This window comes from Gigantopelta aegis, chromosome 8 (assembly GCF_016097555.1).
Source record: "Gigantopelta aegis isolate Gae_Host chromosome 8, Gae_host_genome, whole genome shotgun sequence".
Lineage (NCBI taxonomy): Eukaryota > Metazoa > Mollusca > Gastropoda > Neomphalida > Peltospiridae > Gigantopelta > Gigantopelta aegis.
The window spans coordinates 18,890,744-18,913,145 of NC_054706.1; the positions used below are offsets into that span (position 1 = coordinate 18,890,744).

Genomic DNA, 22,402 nt, shown 5'->3' on the forward strand with positions numbered 1-22,402 from the left:
ACACTGTCCTAGACATCAACAGTGTCTTCATATGTGATAGAGGAACAGAGTAATGTGTTTTGGCAACTATCTTGAATATTTCAAAATGCCTAAGGGTGCCAAGTTTGCACATCATTCTCGGATCCTAAGTCAGTATCTTCCAAAGATGCTAAAACAACAAAGAACAACTGTGGGTACCGAACTGCATGGTTTAATGCCCTGGCAAACAGAGCGCTAGTTATTTAAAACTGCGGAAAAACAGCTTATGATAGCGAGCGTTGAGGCCGTGTTTCGTGTTTCCGGGTTTTTTTTAAGTAACGCAGTTACCAAATGCCTGCCCCAAGTTCAGACAGCAAACGTTTCGCTAACGTTCGCGAACTATTTGATTTGTTCTAGTCGTTGCCATTTGGTTTACCGTGAAGCTCATAAACCAGTCTAGCGGACGTTTTTCTGCTCGGTCTGGCTGAACTTACATCATGTCGCGCATATGGAAACGCTGATGAGAAATCTGAAGAAAAAAACTAATTACAAAACTTTTGATGCGTCCATTTTCCGAGTCCCGCGCACGTACCGCCCCCAAAACCGTGAACATTGAGAAACGGTCCTTAACTGAGGAACGTGCACGCAAGGTGAGTGGAACCAGTCAGCTGTGTGGTGCTTACGATAAAACTCTTGTACTGAGTTCAACTATACCGAGCAGAAAAAAACGTGAGCTAGATGGGTTTATGTGCCTCACGTTAAACCAAATCAGCACATCGGGGACCAGTCGAATAGTTTGTGAGTGTTAGCGTAAACAGTTTGACTGGTACCACCGTGTCTATATATCGCATCTCATTCATTTAATATTAGGTGCAAAAACCAGTCTAGCGAGTAACAGCGATTATTTTCCTGCTGAATATTCTTCACGAAAAATACCAAAGATTACTTAATATTCAGTTCCACAAAGATATTTTTCGTTCTACATTTTCCTGTGCATTTCTGTGTTCAATCAAAATTGGGCTTCTAGAATTGTTTTAAAATCCACTAGCCATGGGATCAATGATTTTACAAACTTACTAGCCGCAGTTAAAAATTCACTAGTCCTACTTTACTTTAAGTTACTACAATTTTACTAAATAATAGTAATAATAAGATACGTCACCTAAAGAGGGAGATAGAGCTTTAAAAACACTAACATTGGGGGTGGGTGGGGTCAGGATATTTATATTTACAAAATAGAAAACTGCAACATTTGACCAAAAGAAATTCACTAGCCGACGGGCATGGCAATAGTAGTTATTTACTAGACGAACATTGAATATCACTAGCCATGGGAGTGAGGCTACCATGATCTAGAAACTCTGACTAGCACTCTGAGACGTCAGGAAATGCTCACTAGACTGGTTTTGGCACTTCAGTATTAAATGAATTAGAGAGGATAGGAACCTGATAAATGTGTAGCTGGGTACTGAAATGTACTGGACGCCTAACTTTATTCTGACGAAATATACCGGAGATTGTCGATTTACTAAATTGGCAATCATTTGAGCACGTGCATCATGCGGTGTCAATACATTTTGTTCCATAAATCAATAAATTTTGTTCCATAAATCTACATTACGTGATGCATTCACCATTACAGTACACAAACACCATTCCGCTGTCACCAAAGACGGAGAAATGTGGGGGGTTTTAATAGATACACGGCAATATCGATTACTAATCAGAATCTACCTGCAGCTGTTGCAAGTGTTTACCTGTCGCAAAGTTGGTCAGCCTGATATAAACAGAGCACTCTGATAATAAGTCACAATATTATCGGAGAAATACATATTTCACTGGCGTGGATTCTGAGACGTAATTTCGGTAAAAGCGTTCATTTCGGACTATGACCGTAACACTCGGTTCCCAGGTGTCTTCGATTTCTGGATTAGCTCACGACAGAACTGTCAGGTGCTTAGTGGATTAATAAAAACAAAAAAAGCAGACAGCAATGGCTAGGATCTCTGAAAGAACGTGGGTCTACCTGGTCGGGCTCTCGCTGGCAGGTGTGGGTGGTGTTCTTTTCTTCATTGGGTTCGCCACGCCCAACTGGATCGAGTATAACGTCAACAATTTATTTGGAGGGCGATTTTACGTGCAAGTCTCGGTTACGAATGCGATAGGTCTGTGGCAGGCGTGTTCCAGCACCATGGGCGTCAACGTGTGTGTAGCCATCGGCGTCACCAGTTCGGGGGGTAAGTATCGGTAGATCCAAACCACATGCGTAACTAAGGGGTGGGGTGGGGTGGGGTGGGGGACATGGGGCCATCCTCCACCCCCACACATTACACCTCAGTTGCCCGCCTCCCACCCCACACAATTATATTTGTCTGTCGCCCCATGACACAACTCAGACAGTGCGGGTGCAAATGTAGTGCCCCCCCCCCCCCCCCCCCCACACACACAAACCTCCCCGCCCCCTGCCTACGTCAATGCTCTAAACTAAGTACGGCGAAACCAAAAAGTCCTATCTCCGAAATTAGCTATAGGGTCACGGACATAACGATATTTCAGCATATTGGAAAGTCCTCTATACTCCACCTAACTTAACAGTTATATTATGTCTAGGATCGATCCCCGTCGGTGGGCCTACTGGACTATTTCTCATTCTCATATAAAATATCCCTTGCTACTAATGGGACAATGTAGCGGGTTTCTTCTAAGACTACATATAAATTATCAAATGTTTGACATCTAATAGCCGATGATTAATAAATCAGTGTGCTCTGATGATGTTGATAAACAAAACAAACTATAACTTTTCATTTTTTTATTTTTTTTAGATTAACACATTTTAACGTTTAAAACATTCTGAAATGTTTTTATTATTATTAATTTACTCTTTTTTCCTTTTTTAATAGAAGAAAATAATTAATTACTGTCATTTTCGTAACGAGTTGACAAAATTAGTTCTTGACCTAATCCACTAAACTCTCGCAACTTTGCGATTTCGTAGTAGAATGCGAAAAGATTTGTAAGGACGATATCGGTATGGCCTAATTCACAAAGCTCTCTTAAGGGTGTACACTATCAAATCAAATCCCATAGACGACAATAGTAACATATGTGGCTAAAACTCCTACCTGCAACGTATCAATCGACATAAACGCCACGGATATAAATACTACCACCCCTCACACTTAAAGTGAATCAGAAAAAATTGGGGGTCAAGCTGCTCGTTTCTGAGATAACGGGTAGCGTCTATGACTACCCTAGTTCCGCACAAAATTCGAGTACTTTTTTTTACAAGTACCCCATACATGTTTCAAGCACAAGGCTACTTGACACATTGGTACTAGATGAAATAAAATTGCACATTTGTTTTACCCAGATGAAACTATTATTTTTTTACAACCAACACACTCACATTTATAACCAATCACAGGACTTGTGGTGTTCACTTCTCTATCAAAAGTTGGGTGTACCTCGAACTTTGACCCAGCCGGAAGTTATTTGGTTTAGTACTACCTTAAGCTCTTTTAACCAACATAGCATCGTCCTACAAGTCTTTTCGCATTGCATTGCGAGATCGAAAAGTTACGATAGTTGTCAGCCCTCAGTTGCTGGGTTTTTTCCAAAAAAAATACGCCAGTTTGGGTTCTTTAATGTTTGACATCCAATAGCCGATGATTAATAAATCAATGTGCTCTAATGGTGTCGTTAAACAAAACAAACTTTAACTACAATGCAACGGAAGTGTGAAATAGCTCTGAGGTAGAAGGCTCGTCTGGCGTGCTATTTGTTGTAAGATCGGTCCTTAGTGGTACACAGATGGGGTGGGGTGTGTATGGGGGGGGGGGGGGTCCGGTAGTGTTTGTGGCCGTAACAAATCTTTTTTAGCAGAAACAGGTTTTTTTTAATTAATAATGTGCTAAGGTGTGTTAAAACATTCTTAATCTTACCTCACTAACTAGGCTTACTGCAAATATCGGGGTGTTTGAATCTAAGAAATCCGATACATCAAAGGTATTTTGCAGTGTTTATTTCTAGCTATTGATTGACCTGTCTCTGTGCAAATGATTTTATCTGCTTCTTGAAGCTAACCGTAATGGTGGCGGTGTTTTGTGTCAGAACACGCTATTGATTCTTCGTATGGTCTTCTGTATAGCAAGGCTTTCATTAAAAGGGCAATCATTGATCAGAGGTTATTTAACGAATACAGGTAAACGCAATACCGAGTTAGTGTTCTGTATAGAAAGGTTTTCATTAAAAGTGCAATCATTGATCAGAGGCTATTTAACGAATACAGGTAAACACAACACCGAGGTAGAGTCTTGACTCCTTTATTTTCGTATGCCAATACCTAATCAATACCCATTGCTGATAATGTTACCATGACTCCGCATTCAAAAGGAACGTCTTGTTTTCCAAGACAATTGACGATAGTATGTGTTAATCTGCTCACCAGAAGTAGACATAAGCAATATATCATTTTAAAAGTGTGACACTACAATATTCAAAACTTATTTCTGCACAAGCCATTTTACAGGACACGCCAGTACATGCGCTAAAAACCTTTCTACAACTTCCGTAAACAAATGGATGTCTCAGTAATATATTTAAAGCAATGAAGTATGAGTATTTTATGGAAATATTGTTTTAATTATATGGGGAAAACTCCTTTTAGTGTTTTTAATCAAACTATTTTCAGTGTCGGTGTTAGTGTCACTGAAGTCTTAGTCGAGACTTTAATTGCATGGTTCTTTATTACCTTTTAAAACAAACTCATGCCAATAAAAACTCACGTTGTTATTACCCGCCAGTGCGTGGCTGTAACTTATCCCGGCGTCATATGCGTGGGGTGTGGGATGTGGGGGGTATGTTTGTGTGTAGGTTTGTGTGATCAGTGTGTATGATCTTGTATATACACCATCCCACACATAGGAAAGGATATACCACGGCCTTTGATATACCAGTGGCTAGAACGAGAATTAGCCCAAATGTGTCCACCGACGGGGATCGATCCTAGACTGACCGCGCATGAAAGATACATTGATGGCCAAGATGGGAGGGGAGAGAAACGTGTTGTTGCTATTTTCAACAATGCACTGTCTTGTTACGTGTGGTGTAGATATGGAAACATTCACCACGAGGGTATTGAATACAGCACACAATCGCCAGTGTGGTATTTATATTTCTTACATACCCTTTGGTGAGAACATCATTCGTTATTTTTTATAACAAATACTTGTTAACACATATACGTGCGTTAACATTTTAAAGATATACGACTGGCTTCTCCTAGGTGATGACCAGGTCACCAATGCCATACCATCCAATGAAAAAAAAGCACGGTCGAATCGATAACTCTATTGACGTATAAGTTAACCTGAAATTAACTGGTTTGTGACGCACAAGTTAATTATACGCGAAAGGGCCGTAAATAGGTTTTCGTTGGAAAAGGCATTTCTTATATTATACCGGTTGGTCGAAATCGATTACACTATGACGTATAGTTAACCTGGCAATAATTTTTCTGTGACGCGTAAGTGCAAGGGCTGTAAATAACTTTTAGTAAAAAAAGATGCTAAATCTGCTTAAAATCTAGTGTTTTTAGGATATGTAAAAAATATAATAATACATTCGTGTCCGTTATATACCATTTATCTTACAACTCGTTGTTTAAAAACGTTTCAAACTCGCTTTCGCATATTAGATATTGTAAGATAAATGGTATATAACAGCCACTCGTGTATTATTCTCTATTTAAATTTATTTTAAAACTGTTTTTCTCAGGATATGTAAGAAATAGAATATAACATTCGTGTCCGTTAAATACCATTTATCTTACAACTCGTTAGATACGTTTTAAAACAACCCGTAAGATAAATGGTATCTAACGTCCACTAATGTCGTATTTTCTACATTTACCTTTTATTTATTTATTATCTTTCCTTGTCCGTGGTTTTTAAGATTGGACCATACTTTTAGGAGTATTTCTTGCATCGTTTGTTATTCTTTAATTGATGTAATTGTGTATTAATTATTGTATATAAAAAATGATACTGTTTCAGTTGTCCATCACATTGTCCAAGCTCTCGAGTGCATCACGTTGATGACGTTTCTTGGGTTTGGAGCTATAGCCTTCCTCCACAACTTCACCAACGTCACCGGTTCAAACGTCGTCCGTTTTAACGGTCTGATCACATTCCTCGGGATCATCGGCGGTAAGTCGTGTTGATGGGTTGAAACTACGGAATCTATAGGTTTAGATAAGTCACGTATTATACCTCCTCTCTCTCTCTCTCTCTCTCTCTCTCTCTCTCTCTCTCTCTCTCTCTCTCTCTCTCTCTCTCTCTCTCTCTCTCTCTCGTTTTAATATTGTTACAGATGGGGCGAATGTAGGATTGTTTTAGGGCGGGGATGCAACGCGTAAAAAGTACACCTACAGTATTAAAAAGTTACCCACTAAAAAACCCACAAATAAATGCGTTATGTTAATCTGATTTTTCAGGGCACTTTGAATTTCGGTAGGGGGAGTCACATCCTTTTCCCCTCCTCCTAATATAGGGCCTGTTCTACAATCCTAACAGGATTTACTATGGTGGGGGTTTACTTGGGTCTCCTCCCCCCCCCCCCCTTATAAAATCCTATCTATGTGAGTGCTAACATGATAATTTTTGGCTATGGTGGACAGTCCCCCATCCCCATCACACATCTTTTTTCCCCACCACCTTATACTTGTCGTTAAACACTTTTAACTTTTTAACTTTATATTTGCTTGTTCCCTCATAACAAGACTGGATTCGCCGTTTCCTACGCACCCCCACCTCCTCACCATTTCCATTTCTATTTTAACATATTTTCGTGGTTATATCCAATTAAGGTTCAAGCACGCTGTCCTGGGCACACACCTCAGCTATCTGGGCTGTCTGTCCAGGACAGTGGGTTAGCTGTTAGTTAGTGGTTAGTGAGAGAGAAGAGGGTGTAGTGGCCTTGCACCTACCCAATGAGCCCTTAAGAACTCGCTCTGGGTTGAAGCCTGTACCGGGCTGCGAACCCTGTACCTACCAGCCTTCAACGGTCCTGATAAATAAAGAAACAAACAAAGCACTTACCTCTATTTATATATCCACTCACCACAGTACGGTAGTTACAAGTCGTCATTTGTAGAGGGACGGGATTTAACTCAGTCGGCTCAATGCTCGCTTGGAGTGCTTGCGTCGCATGATCGAACCACCTCGGTGGATCCATTCAGCTGATTGGGTTTCTTCTCGTTCCAACCAGTGCACCACAACTGTAGTCAAAGTCCGTGGTATGTGCTTTCTTGTCTGTGGGTAAGTGCATATAAAAGATCCCTTGCTACTAATGAAAAAATGTAGCAGGTTTCCTCTCTAAGACTCTATGTTAGAGTTACCAAATGTTTTTCATCCAATAGCTGATGATTAATTAATCAATGTGCTTTAGTTGGTTATTATGGCAACGTTTTCGGCAATTTTCGTACCTTGACGGAAAATATCGAAATACCATTGAAAAATGGGTGGGTGATCTGGCAATCAATTATTTACGTTAGTTTTTCCGCTCAAAGATAGCATGCAAAATTGAAAGCAACAGGATCCGATTCCATACGTACGAACGTCATTTCATTGTAAAACAAGAAATGTCTTGTCTCGGATGCAGGATTTATGAGCTACATTCTTGTGAACAATTCAAACGATTAGTCGCAAGGAAATGTTTTTATTTAACGACGCACTCAACACATTTTATTTACGGCTATATGGCGTCAGACATATGGTTATGGACCACACATATATTGAGAGAGGAAACCCGCTGTCGCCAGTTCATGGGCTACTCTTTTTGATTAGCAGCAAGATATCTTTTATATGCACCATCCCACAGACAGGGTAGTACATAACACATCCTTTGATATACCAGTCGTGGTACACTGGCTGGAACGAGAAATGGCCCACGGGTATCGATCCCAGACCGACCGCGCATCTAGCGAGCACTTTGCCACTGGGCTACGTCTCGCCCCCAAGATTAGTCGGAGTAAAAACAAAATGCTCATTCAAAACATTATTTGTTTTTCTTTCAACAGGGGAGAAACATGTGTCTTATCTCCTCCAGTTTTAGAATTGAGGAATATTTCTCTCCCCGACACCACGACTTCTGCTATTATTGGAGACATGAAATGGAGGGAAAACAGACTGAATTAATCGCCACGGAAACTTAAATGAACTGTATTTGTTCACTTGCAATCTAGGCGGAACGTACCTCAGTGGTAAAGCGCTCGCTTGATGCGCGGTCGGTCTAGGATCGATCCCCGACGGTGGTCTCATTGAGCTATTTCTCGTTCCAGCCAGTGTATCACGACTGGTATATCAAAAGCTGTGGTATGTACTATCCTGTCCATTGGATGATGTATATAAAAGAACTTTTGCTACTAAAAATGTAGCGTGTTTCCTATATGTCAAAATTACCAATAGTCCGCAATACTATAATGTAGACGCTGTATTTTTTTTTTTTTTTTTTTTTTTTTTTTTTTTAAATATTTATTTTCCCCAGTCCATTCTGACCATGTCAAGGTTGGGGAGCCTTGAATTCATGGCCGTACATCAAAGTGATATAATTTATATACAAGTACATATTTGTGGTATAATAATAGTCATATATATCAATTTGATACATAAATGCATTTGTAATGTTTCTGTATAAATTAAAGATTGGTAAAAAACAAAACAAATTGCTGTGACGCATTTAATAGAAAGGACTGGGAAATATAGGAGAAAAAGAAAGAAGATATAATGGTTAAAACACATAATAATAAATTGATAAATAAATAAATAAACAAAACAAAACAAAACAAAACAAATAAATAAATAAACAAATAAAATAAATAAATAAATAAATAGGGGTGGGGGGGGTGTGTAAATCTATACTAGCGCGAAACGAAAAAGACCTGGAATTTGAAACAAGCTATTGTTAGGAAATACGTTTCAGTCAGAGACGATGGTTAATAAATCAATGTGATGTCGTTAAACAAAACAAACCTTTTGTCGCCTTGCAATGAGCGGGATGGAACTCAATGTTCTCGGTGGGCTCATTTGGACTATTTCTCGTTCCAGCTAGTGCACCACGACTGATATCGTAAACCGTGCTACTAGCGGGAAAATGTTGCGGGTTTCCTCTTTATAACTATATGTATAACTTACTAAATGCTTGACATCCAGTAGTTTATGATTAATAAACTCTAGTGGTGCCATTGCTTTAAAATCTTTTTAAATATTTACTTAAGACTCTAATGTTTTTTGGTGACATAAAATGGGGGTAAAACTGAATTAATCGCAATAAAAACATATAACTGAACTTTATGTTGTTGTCTTGCAGGTATTCTTGGAGTTATCGGCGCTGTGTTGTTCGTGGCAACCAATTACAACTGGACCCCGTCTTGGAGTTTTGGTCTCGTTCTTGCTGGGTGTGTCTTAGTACTCTTTGGGACTGTCATGATGGCGTGTTCCGCCTCCCAGCACTCTCCCAGGGCCGCCGCTAACAGGGGCGTGGTTTACCAAACGTCCGCGTACCCACCAGGAACCAATCAGCCGCAAGTGCACGTCGTGTCAACCACCAATAACTGGAGCCAACAGGGATACACTTCAGGAAGTCCGCAATATTATAATGTATCCGAACCTGCGATTGGATAATTCTTTTGGCCAGCATTTTAACGCACACGTTACGTCGTTAGTTTTGTGTTGACATTAAAGGTCCTATGTCAAAGTTGAAATTACAATAATTCGTTATTTTCACATTCAATAATAATAAATAACTACAAATTAATCGATCCCACGCATAATTATTTCATAATGAACTCTACAATATTCTTTTCTTTTTAATTTTGCACTGAACAACATGAGGGGTTTCCGTTTAATTTGTGGCTAAATATAGCATGGCCACCATCTTTGTTTCTTGTGTTAGGTGATCGCAAATATTCTGGGTAAACTTAATGTTTTTAATGTGTACGCATAAAACAGTGACGTTACTAGTTAATGCGTGTGACACGCTCGCAAGATATCCCATCAAAAATAAAATTATACTAGTAAATGGAATTATTTGGTTATAATTTTTTATGGGCATATAGCTGAAGGTATAAACTTGGTATGAACCGCCATTATTGCAACTTTGACATAGCACCTGTAACAGTCTTATAAATCAAGTTCTAAATATAAGAGTGCCTCCAGTTACAACTAACGCTGCACGTAAGTCGTGTACATATAATAAATCAAGCACGATCGCCGTTATTTACTATTAGTTACGAAAACTGGCACCATTTCCAATAACTGAAGCAGTTTGCGATGGCGAACGCCCACGGATTTAACATATTTTTGTTGGTGATCGAACGGATGTTTTCGACTCGGCCAATTTCTCCTGAGTTAACGTTTCCTTTTTAAGAAATATCCTCAAGTTCGTACCAAAACGCGGATACTCACCAATACCAAAATGTCATGGTTCGCCGTTCGCGGTGTTATTGTTAGCAGAAGACAAACGAAATTGCGTTTTGCGCATTTGTTATTTACCCGGTAGCCATTGTTTCTAATGTTTGTTTTTTTAAATTTCTCCGGTGAGAGTGTTAAATCGTGGATTTACGTCCAACTAAGTTACGTTTACATTTACGACCGTCTTTGAGTATAAGGTGCTTCTTGCACGTAAACGTAAATCTACGGCAGACGTAAGTGCTAGTCGTTGATGTAAATTTACACCTTTTTGTGAATATGGGTCCTGACTTGTAACAGTCTTATAAATCAAGTTCTAAATGAGATTACTAACTACGGCTGTCATTTCTACACTATTCAAGTATTTATATCGTCCAGTTTAAAGTTATAGTCTCTGGTTACCATATTATAGCATCATGTACAAATATGAAATACAAGCTCAAATGCACTTTTTAAAAACGTGTATGTGTTCGCTATCAACGGAGATCGTCAAAAGTATACGCTCGATTCGTCGCCTGTGCCGCCATTGGTCGGCAAAGCACAAACGACAGCCTGTTGTCAGTTTCAGTTAACACGTGCGTTTGCGGATTTGAAATTGTAGGGGTCGTCTCAAAAAATTAAATGAGAAATCTTGCGCTGTACGAAGAACGTTCGATTGAGGATACGGTACTAGAGTCTTTCGTTAAAACCGGTTTGATCTTGACAACGTAATATCGACAATCGTACCTTCCTATTTCAGAAATAATATTTTATAAAGTGTTAGTAGAACTTTCAAAGTTTAGTTGTTGGGGTTTTTTTTATGAAATATACTAAAGCAGACATTGGACGCTTTCACTTCTTAATTTTAAGAGTGTTATAATCAATAAATTCATATAAATATTCTTTCGTGTGGAAATGGTAACGTTAGTTTGTTTTGTTTAACGACATCAATGTTAGAGCATATTGATTTATTAATCATCGGCTATTGGATGTCAAACATTTGGTAATTTTGACATAAAATCTTAGAGAGGAAACGGGTATATGTGAAAGGGGAGGGTATTGGGGGTCGAAACACTTACCTGCCCAAGCTAAACAAAATTAAAATGTATTTTCTGGGGGAGCATGACGGCATATAAACTTCGCTCAACACAGTCTATAACCTCCAACCCCGCTAAAATCCATGTACACGCGCCTTGGAAACCCGCTACATTTTATTTTAGCAAGGGATCGTTTATATGCACCATCTCACAGACAGGATATCACATACCATGGCCGTTTATATACCAGTCATGGCGCACTAGCTGGAACGAGCCCGCCGATGGGAATCGATCCTAGACCGACCGCGCAATTAAACACCACCACCACCACACCAATATATGTTTTGGAGATATGAGATATGTCTCAATCAAGACAGTTAAATTTGTTCAAAATCACGTGAGAAGCTCAGCGCCTGCGCAAATCACGTAATATCCCAGTTCTACAAAGCTGGCCAATGCGTTTGTAGTTGACCTAGATAATGTAGATAAGCGAGCATTGCCAAACTGTAGCAATGTGGTGGACCGTATATGTACCAAACAGAACTGAATCATCCATTCTAAATGCTTAAATAATAAAAATATTCCAGAGACTGCATCTTTAAGTGTCATTAACGGGTCGTTCTTCGATTTCTGTTGGATGGTATCTCCAATGGAGATTACTTACAAATGCAGTGTTGGCCTATGCGGATGCCCTCGGAATATGATGTCCCATGTCGTAGAAAAATGGCTGTGAGACTTGTTATGTTACATCAAAATGAGTAACGATATCCGTTGACAGCAAAAAACATCATTATTTATTAAAACTGAAAGCGTGTTTCTGTTTTGCTCTGCTGCATTCATGGAAACATTGTTACACATCACTAGTGCTTTACATGTATATACAGCACTGTCGGAACCGACAGGGGAATGGATCGATCTCCTCCTTTGCCCAATTCACTATTAAATTCATAGAAAATCTCAATTTACAGTATCCTAAAATACACTTAACGGCATTCCAGATTGAAAGGTATGACAGCAAAGACGGTCTTCGGCCTGCATATGTTTTTATACCGTCTTTATTCAGTGTTGATCATTACATCCCCATTACATGCCCTGTCTAAAATATGTTACATCTGTGTAGGATGGTAAAATTGATAACAATGGTGTCTGTAGGGTTTCGAAGATATCGGCAAAAAATTTTCTTTCTCAACATTTGTTGGTAATTGATTTAAAGACATCTGATTGTCTACTCCATTGCCTGCCGTAAATATGCCAAAATAACTTTTCACATTAAAACAAATATATATTTAAGAAACGAAATATTACACTTATGTTCTTTAGATACCATTTGTTTTACAACATAACTAAAAGCATTATTTTCTTTATTTGCCTTCTCCTAGCTTGATTTATTTCATTTCAACTTATTTTCGTGCTTATATACAATTAAGGTTCAAGCACGCTGTCCTGGGCACACACCTCAGCTATCTGGGCTGTCTGTCCAGGACAGTGGGTTAGTTGTTAGTTGGTTAGTGGTTACTGAGATAGAAGAGGGTGTAGTGGCCTTACACCTACCCATTGAGCCCTTAAGAACTCGCTCTGGGTTGGAGCCGGTACCTACCAGCCTGTAGTCCGATGGCTTAACCACTGCGCCACCGAGGCCGGTTCCTAGCTTGAGCATACCTTCTTAGAGGCGGGATTTAGCTCAGTCGGTTGAGTGCTCACTTGAGGTGCTTGCGTCGCAGGATCGAACCACCTCGGTGGATCCATTCAACTGATTTGGGTTTTACTCGTTCCGACCAGTGCACCACAACTGGCTTTCCTGCCTGTGGGGAAAGAGCATATAAAAGATCCCATGCTGCATTAGGAAAAATGTAGCAGGTCGGAATTACCAAATGTTTGACATCCAATAGCTTATGATTAATTAATCAATGTGCTCTAGTAGTGTCTTCAATTTCTTCTCGTATTCATCCTTTTTGCCTCTTCCATTGACGGGACGAGGGGTGGGAGGTGGGGCGATTGGGCTAAGTGACTGACTAACGTCATAAGTAGATTGTTTAAAAGAATCTAAGTTGACGTAGGAACGATATCTGGAGTCCGAGGCACAATCCTTATTGGGGGATGGGAAGATGGCACGGTCTCTAGTGAGGGGCACAAGCCAGATTTGTATCTGTATTTATACAGAGTAGGATCAAATGTACATTTTCGTCCTGAAGTGGAGGGGGAGGGGGGGAGGGGGGCACAGGCTCCTCGCTAACCGACCCCACCCTTCCTAACCCACGGTTCCTACGGGCCTGTGAAATATTGGGTGTGCATATAGTCAAGAGACTAAAACATTTAATGTTATTTGTTAATTAAAATGTTCGTGGAATATATTATAGTTTGTTCTTTATAGACCTGTAGTGTCGTAATGAAGGCATCTGACGCCAAGTAAGTGAAACGAGGAGTGTAAAGTCTCATATAGAGTGGATGCGGTGCGTGCGTGCGATCAGACTGTTGCGTCTGTGGCTTGCGTTTTGGGCACATAAACTATATACGATTATTTTAATGCAGTTGGCCGCATGCGTTTTGCAGACGCACGCATCCATTGAAACTAACGTATTTCGATGGGGATTTTGTTTTAGTCGGACCGCACACACACGCCGCATCCAGTCTATATGAGCCTTAATTTGACGACTCCAAAAGCATCACTACCACGATCCTAATAAAGACACTCGTCCTCTCTCTCTCTCTCTCTCTCTCTCTCTCTCTCTCTCTCTCTCTCTCTCTCTCTCTCTCTCTCTCTCTCTCTCTCTCTCTCTCTCTCTCTCTCTCTCTCTCTTTAGGAACGATCCTCGTCGGTGGGCCCATTTGGGATATTTCTCGTTCCAGCCAGTGCACCACGACTGCTGTAACTAAGGCCGTGGTGTGCACTATCCTTTTTGTGGGATCGGGCATATAAAAAGATTTTTGTTGCTAATCGGAAAGAGTGAATGAATGTTTAACGACACCCCAGCACGAAAAATACATCGGCTATTGGGTGTCAAATTATGGTAATGCAAACAAAGTGATGATCAAATTCAAGATTTAAATAAAAACAATGTAAAGAACTGTGCAAAAATACAAATATCACAGATAGATACGGACTTTTATTCAAAATTTTAATTGTACCCCGAAGAAAACAAGGGTATTTGTGCTGTATTGGCCATTCTCAAAGAGAATGTTATACCCCTGCACCACGGTGAGGTTACAGAGTAGCCATTGCGTGGCGGCAGCGGGTTTCTGCTCTCATTATCTGTGTAGTCTTTAACCATATATTCGACGCCACATAACCGTAATTAAAATGCGTTGAGTGCGTCATTACATAAAACATCCCTTCCCGAGTTAAAAATGTGCTGAGTATCATCATGGGTGTATGCCACCAAATCAAATCAAAATAATAGTTCCTTAGTATGAATGGATAAAACCATAAGCGTAAGACTGGGGGAAGGAAATCTTACATTCGGGCAAAAATTATACAGATATTCTGGTAAAATGGGCTAACCTGATAAATTAGTTATAATCCATGTAAAAATGCGTAGGGATGCGTTTGCAACCTTATATAGCTGTTTGGTAATAATGCTAATATGAATACATGTCGTTTTGCAGATTCGGGCATTTTCTTTTAATTCGGGTAAAAGCCAGCCTGCCCACCCCCCACCCCTACAAAAATGGGAACCCGTATGCTTATGGCTAAAACTACTATACTCATGGTTTTGATTAACAGTAAATAAATTTAAATAATTGCTGTTTAAGTTGCTCAGAAATAATAAGAAGCGTCTTTGACTTATACTGGCCATATGGAACAACATTTAAAGGAACATTCCTGAGATTGCTGCATTGTAAGATGTTTTCGACTAATACAATATTTCTATGATTAAACTTACAGATTAAATATATTTTCTTGTTTAGAATATCATTGTCTGTATATTCAATGTGTTTCTGGTCGTCTTAATATTTGTAACTGGATTTTGTCTTCAATAACGTACGAAAAAAATAATTTAGGAATTAAAATTAAATTTAACTTAGTACAAATATTAGAACGATCAAAAACACGTTTAATATACAGCCACTAATATTTTATGCAGAAACAGATATTTAAAATGTTGGGCGCTATTTGGTGTATTGCTACCTTAGTACTTATAACGAGCATTACTTGGCCTCAGACCACAATTAATTACACTATGTTTTCTCATGTAGCCCCAGTGGTTGTAGCACTTTTATTAATTTCACCAGGCCATTAGCATTTCACAAGAAACCTTTCTGCCTGGGGCCAATGAACATTCAAAAGGACGACCCCTGTTGTCCAGCTCTTTTTTCACGTTATATCAATGTAAACAAACACACGTGGGCTATGGGACCGAATCACACCCATTTCTGTGCATTTTACACAAATGTTGCATGACTTCAATGTGCTGTGGGGGACAGTATGCAGTATCCAGTGTAAACCAAGTGTACATATTCACTAACTGCATCCTCTTCCCTGTCAAACACAGTGTAACAATTCAGCATACAAAGCAGCTTCCCAGCCATTAATCAGATAACAAAAAAAACTACTTTCTCGCATTCATTTCCGTAATTTTTGGGCAATGAACTAAATGGGTGGATAACTCTAGTCTGATGCCACTTTTCTTTCTGGCCTCAGACCACAATTAATTTCGCTATATGTTTCTATATAGCCTTAGTGGCTATAACATTTTTATTAATATCAGCAGGCCCGTGAAGTTTTGTATGTACCTTTGCCTGCATGGGGGACACATACCCTGAAAAGGACAACCCCTGTTGTCCAGCTCTTTCTCCCAGCATATTGGTTTAAACAGACACACCCTCTAAACCAGGCCGGAGTACACCCATTTTACACAAAAAGCACTACTTTTGCATGGGCCGGAATTACCACAAAGAAGTCTTCAATGTCAACAAGTTACACATGTTTACAAACTACATGCTATCCCCTGTCACTTCAGTCAAACAGTTGCCACTTCATAGCTGTCTGCCATGAAATAATCACAGTCAAACAGCAGACTACTTGCGCGGTGAAACTTCCGGATGGGAAGATAACTGTAATCTGAGGCCTTCTGACGGTATATATGACTCGTTCAAAATTGAACATAAGACTGAGTTACCAGCAAATTATTGAGAGCGCGAGAAAGAGCGGGAGAGAGGCACAGAGGGAGAGAGAGGGAGGGAGAACGGGCTTCCATTTTTGTAGGATGACAGGCCTTTTTTTTTGCCCGAATTAAATGAAAATGCCCGAATCTGGATAACATTTATTCATATTAGTATTACATGTACTACGAAACACCTATATAAGGTCACAAATTAATAACTACGCATTTTCACATGGATTACTAATTTTGAGGGAAGAATGATGGAAAATCGGTCTCAGGTTAGCTCATATTGTCCCGCACTCCCACCCCCGTCTCGTACGCTTATGAGAGAGTGGAACTCTGCTACGTCGACATAGGAATGAAGGAAACTGTTTTATTTAACGACGCACTCAACACATTCTATTCACGGTTATATGGCGTCGGACATATGGTTAAGGACCACAGAAATAAAGAGAGGAAACCCGTTGTCGCCACTTCATGGGCCACTATTTTCGATTAGCAGCAAGTGAGAATTTTATATGCACCATCCCACAGACAGAATAGTACATACCACAGCCTTTGTTACACCAGTTGTGGAGCACTGGCTGGAACGAGAAATAGCCCAATGGGCCCACCGACGGGAATCTATCCTAAACCGACCGCGCACCAAGCGTACGCTTTATCACCTTTACCACCAGGTGGGGGGGGGGGGGGGGGGGGACGAAGCCCAGAGGTAATGCGCTAGCCTGATGCGCGGTCAGTCTAGGATCGATCCCTATCGGTGGGCTCATTTCTCGTTCCCGCCAGTGCTTCACAACTGGTGTAACAAAGGCCGTGGTATGTATTATCCTGTCTGTGAGATGCTGCATACAAAATAACCCTTGCCAGGGTTTCTACCAGAGGGGGAAATGAGTATGTCGCCATACCCAAATTTTTATGCATATTTAATTTGTTTAAGTTACATTTTTGACAAAATTAATTACTCTTATCAATACTGTATGATTTGCTTAACCCTAACCATAAACTTAACCCATTTTCTTTCTGGTTGCATTCAATTCCATAGTGCCATACCCAAACATTTCTTTCTGGCAGAAACATTGCAACGGTTATATGGCGTCAGACATATGGTTAAGAATCACACAGATATTGAGAGAGGAATCCCGCTGTCGCCAATTCATGGGCTACTCTTTTCGATTAGCAGCAAGGGATATTTTGTATGCACCATCCCAGAGACAGGATAGCACATACCACGGCCTTTGATGTACCAGTCGTGGTGCACTGGCTGGAGCGAGAAATAGCGCAATGGGCCCACTGACGGGGATCGATCCCAAACCGACCGCGCATCAAGCAAGCGCTGACCACTGGGCTACACCTCGCCCCTAACTAATCGCAGTCATTATTTGATATTCGTTGGTTATAACTGAAGTTGTGTTTTATACTCTGAATTAGTAAGCAATGTTGTAATAGTGTAAGACGGGGCAGTGCGTGTATTAAAATTGTAGTTGTGTTTGCATTTTGAATTAGTAAGTTGAGATGAGATTGTGAGTTTACTAAATAAACACTAGAACCGCACCTGTCCAGATTTCCTTGACAAGTTAATAAAACGTAAATAAATAAAAACACCGACTTGTTTTGATAAATTAATTTTCTATTATATACACATATTATGTACATCATTCATATACGTGAATATTGTTTTTACAATACAGTGTCTAAGGCAAATGTGTTGATAAATTAATTACTTTACATGTACACACAATATAATGCAACTTATTTACTTAATCTTGTAAGTATATTCAGTAATGGCCTTGGGAGGGGTAGAGTAATTCAAGCAATTGTCTAAGTTCCAATATTTTGCCGAGTGACAAAAATTTGTAAATGTTTTTATTAAAAACAGAAAATGTAAATTTTATAACAGATAAATCAACCTCCACTGAGAGGATTCGAACCACAAACCCTTTTTATGGGGAAATCCCCACTAGCTACTGCAGATCTCGCCGTGAAACCAAATTGAGGAGAATTATTAATTGCTCTCCTAACTTAACTTACGGGGAGCCATTTACAATACATTGTTTGTGTATTACCATATTGATACGATATACATGTACATGTACATTCACATGCCAAGGGGAGCTAAAAATTACTACCCTTGAACTAGTCTCAGGTGAGTGATGGTGAACAGGAGTGATAGCTCTCCTTATCGACGATATCTGCTACTGCCAGTAGGAGCGCTTTATAACAACATTACTACATATGTAAGCTTCAGCTACAATGTAAAAAGAAAGTTCAAAACCAGATTGTTTATCAAATCTAAAGAACTAAGGAACCCAGTTGCTCTCTTGAACATATATGTCCAAGAAAACCAAGGCCATTACTGTTCTACATAATATATATATATACAACATCGCACAACCCGACCTGACTTGTCCCTATATTAAACATGGCATGTCCTGATATTAAAAACAGGCTCGTCCCACCATTAAAACGTTGATAAAGTCCGTCTTTAACAGATCGATATGAATATATCGACATGTGCCGATATATTAAAACGGCAATGTCCTGACATTAAAACATGGACATGCACCGACATTAAATCAGAGAGAAGTGTTGAGGTAGCTCTATATCGCACCAGGCGATCTCACAGGGGTAACTGGAAGACTACTGATACAGCGAGTTGTCGACTACATCGACATATATCTAGAATCTACAGGTTAATTGTTATAGTTCTACTAAGCTCGCTCTCGCTCGCTCTCTCGCTCTCTCTCTCTCTCTCTCTCTCTCTCTCTATATATATATATATATATATATGGCTCCCTTTTACTCTGTCTCTCCCTCTTTCTGTCTCTCGCTCGCTCGCCTCTATATTTCTCACCCCTCCCTCCCCAACACCCTCCCCCATGCCTCTCTCCTTTCGTTCTCTCGCTACGAGAAGCAGACAATCGCGCCGATCAACACATCCCGAGGCGACTGTTTATTACCTTTGTGAGGTGGTTACAAAAACCACACACACAACTACCTGTTAGTATCACAATCGCTGACAAAAGCCGCATGGTCACGTGACTCATCCGGCCGATTAAAGTCAATTTGATATCCCAGACACTGTGTCGACTTGCGACAAGGGTAATTCGCGTCTACACTTTCACTGCACTACGTTTCAATCGCTGTCTGCACTGTGAATCTTTTGACGTGCACTATGAATCTTTTGTCGTCTGCTCATTACCCGAAGCAGCCGACGAGGCGGTCCCCTTTTTTTCCTCTCCGTCTCTCTCCCTCTCTCACACACCAAAGTAATCTTATTGCTTTAAAAATGTCATATCATTTGTAAAATTAGTCTATTTATACCCGACTGACTAGCTCATTGAAGACGTATATTTTTTTAAGTTGAATGGATAAATAAACGGCTATAGGAGTTTAAGTGGCACCTCGTGAGATCGAGGGGAACTGCAGATCAGAAGAGATAGACTGTAACATATTGTGTGGAGGTGAACTATTAGCATACCTCTGCGGTTTTCCTCCCTGTTGGCTAGTGATATCTCTGTAACCAGTTCACACATCTCGAATAATCGCGCTGTCAGAGGTACACCGCTGTGATAACAACGTTAACTATGGCGTTGTAAGGAGATCAAGCGATTTGGAGCTTTTGCAACTAGTTTTCTTAAAATTAATTGAAAGTTTGTTTTGTTTAACGAAACCACTAAAGCACATTGATTTATTAATCACCGGTTTTTGGATGTCATACATATATGGTAATTGTGATACATAGTCTTCAGGGGGAAACCCGTTATATTTTATCATTAGCAAGGGATCTTTTGTTTGCACTTTTTCAGTTAAGACAGCACATACCACGATCGTTGATAAAATGAAAGATGGGGAAAAGTAGGAAACCAATCGGATGTTCATGGATCGCGAGCGCTCGCCCTTATGAACACACCAACGAAACATACATAGACATACATCAGAGTGTGATGGAAATAATTGTTTAAAATCGTAGAGGAATATACTTTTTAAACGCAATTTAAAAATATGCTATCAGTGTTATTCGCCACAACTACCTAGTCACCTCCTTGTGGAAATATCCATCTATTGTTTGTAAAGAATAGGTAAATACGACCTATGATATAGAGTACTATAGCCAGGTGCTATCTCCATTTGTGTTTTGTATCTAGAATAACAAGGTATGTGCTAATTGTTATAGTTTCGTTCTACCTCCCTTCATCCATCTCCATCCCCCTCTTTCCCTCCCCCCCCCCTTCCTCTCTATCTATATCTCTCTCTTCCCCCCTCTCTGTCTCTATCTCTCTCTCTCTCCTCCTCCCCTGTCTCTATCTCTCTTTCCTCCTCCTCCTCTCTCTCTCTCTCTCTCTCTCTCTCTCTCTCTCTCTCTCTCTCTCTCTCTCTCTCTCTCTCTCTCTCTCTCTCTCTCTCTCTCTCTCTCTCTCTCTGTAAGTTATTAAGTATAGCACCTTCTGGCAAGTAACATTTATGTATTACCGGTAGCCACACAGCATTTATTTGTAATAAAATGTGCATAGCATAATTTAATAAAATACGGAATATCATTTAAAGGGGACGCCACACGATACGAGTGCTTCGTACGAGAATAGCCTATCGTGACAAGACAAAATTACGATGGCGTCGGTTGCTATGCAATCGGTTACTCTTGTTCAAGACCCTCGTATAGTGTAACGTCGCCGTAAGCGTCGTTTTACTGAACGTCACCCTATTTTATGAGAAACGAAGAAGGCATCTGTTGGCTCTAATATCAGCGGTAGTTACCGACAGCAGGTTTACATTTACTGAACGTCTTCTAGCAAACATATTGACAAATTACACCCCTATTAAACAGCATCCATACAGCCTACATGGCCGTACCCTGGTGAAATCCTAGGGTGGGGTGGGGTGACTACTTTTTATAATTAAAAAAATGAAACACTATACAAATTAAACCCTGAGATGTGTATGCTCTTTTCTGGAGTTAAAAAAAGAAAGAAAAAAAAGTGAGATTCTCAGGGGAGCAAGAGCCCCCCTCTGCGCCCCCCCCCCCCCCCCGGAGGGTACGGCCCTGGCTTGTGGCACCAGTCATGCACAAAACAAATGTACACGACTTGTCAGATATAAACGAATATTTAGATTTTTGCGTTAGAAATAATTAGGGCAAGTTCCTTTTAAAAGTCTGTATTATAGGCAGTCGTTTTATATAATTAAACTGAAAATTAATTAACCACCTGAATTGTACGACAGCCAAAAATGGCGCCTAAACGAAGTTGTCCTGCCCACGTGGTTTGAACCAGACATGTTTGACATCCAATAGCCGATTAATTAATCAATGTGCTCCAGTGGTGTCGTTAAACAAAACAAACTTCTTCTTTTCATAGAATACATAAAATATTGATGTAATGACAGCCTCAGTTGCTGTCATTTTGTGTCAATATCTTTTGAATACAGAGAACAGTAATTTCAGTGTTTTACGTCTACGAAATGGACACAATCCCATGCGAAGTAGAAGTCACATGGTTGAATTTAGGTGGTGCTTAATTAATTTTCATGTGTATAAGTTGAAAAGTGGTCTTTTAAAGCCCGTATTGCTGATTCGATGTTTCAGTATGATTATTAACTGTAGACCTATATAAGGACGGGTGTAGAAAGGCCTAAAGGCCCTGGTGCGTTTGACCCTTACCTTCCCATTCCCCCACACCCACATACCCACCATCTACCCGTCCTAACACTTTAAAATAGTGTTTGCGGTTTTTCATTAAATCATTTGAATAATAATTTCTTTACATTATACTTTATCACAAGGTAGGAAAACTATCCACTTATAATTATCCCGTCCCATCTTCTTTCTCATCCAACCCGTTTCAAATCACTAACTTTACAT

The 22,402-nt window shown here is 39.9% G+C and overlaps 1 protein-coding gene across 1 annotated transcript; it reads left to right on the forward strand.

Moving 5' to 3' along the window:
- The first annotated feature begins 1,725 nt into the window (after positions 1–1,725).
- LOC121379078 lies at positions 1,726–10,399 on the forward strand. Its single transcript, XM_041507542.1, has 3 exons — positions 1,726–2,195; positions 6,015–6,167; positions 9,328–10,399. Exons 1-3 carry the CDS (start codon positions 1,952–1,954, stop codon positions 9,639–9,641), a joined length of 711 nt encoding a protein of 236 aa, XP_041363476.1. The 5' UTR covers positions 1,726–1,951; the 3' UTR covers positions 9,642–10,399.
- Positions 10,400–22,402: the final 12,003 nt, after the last annotated feature.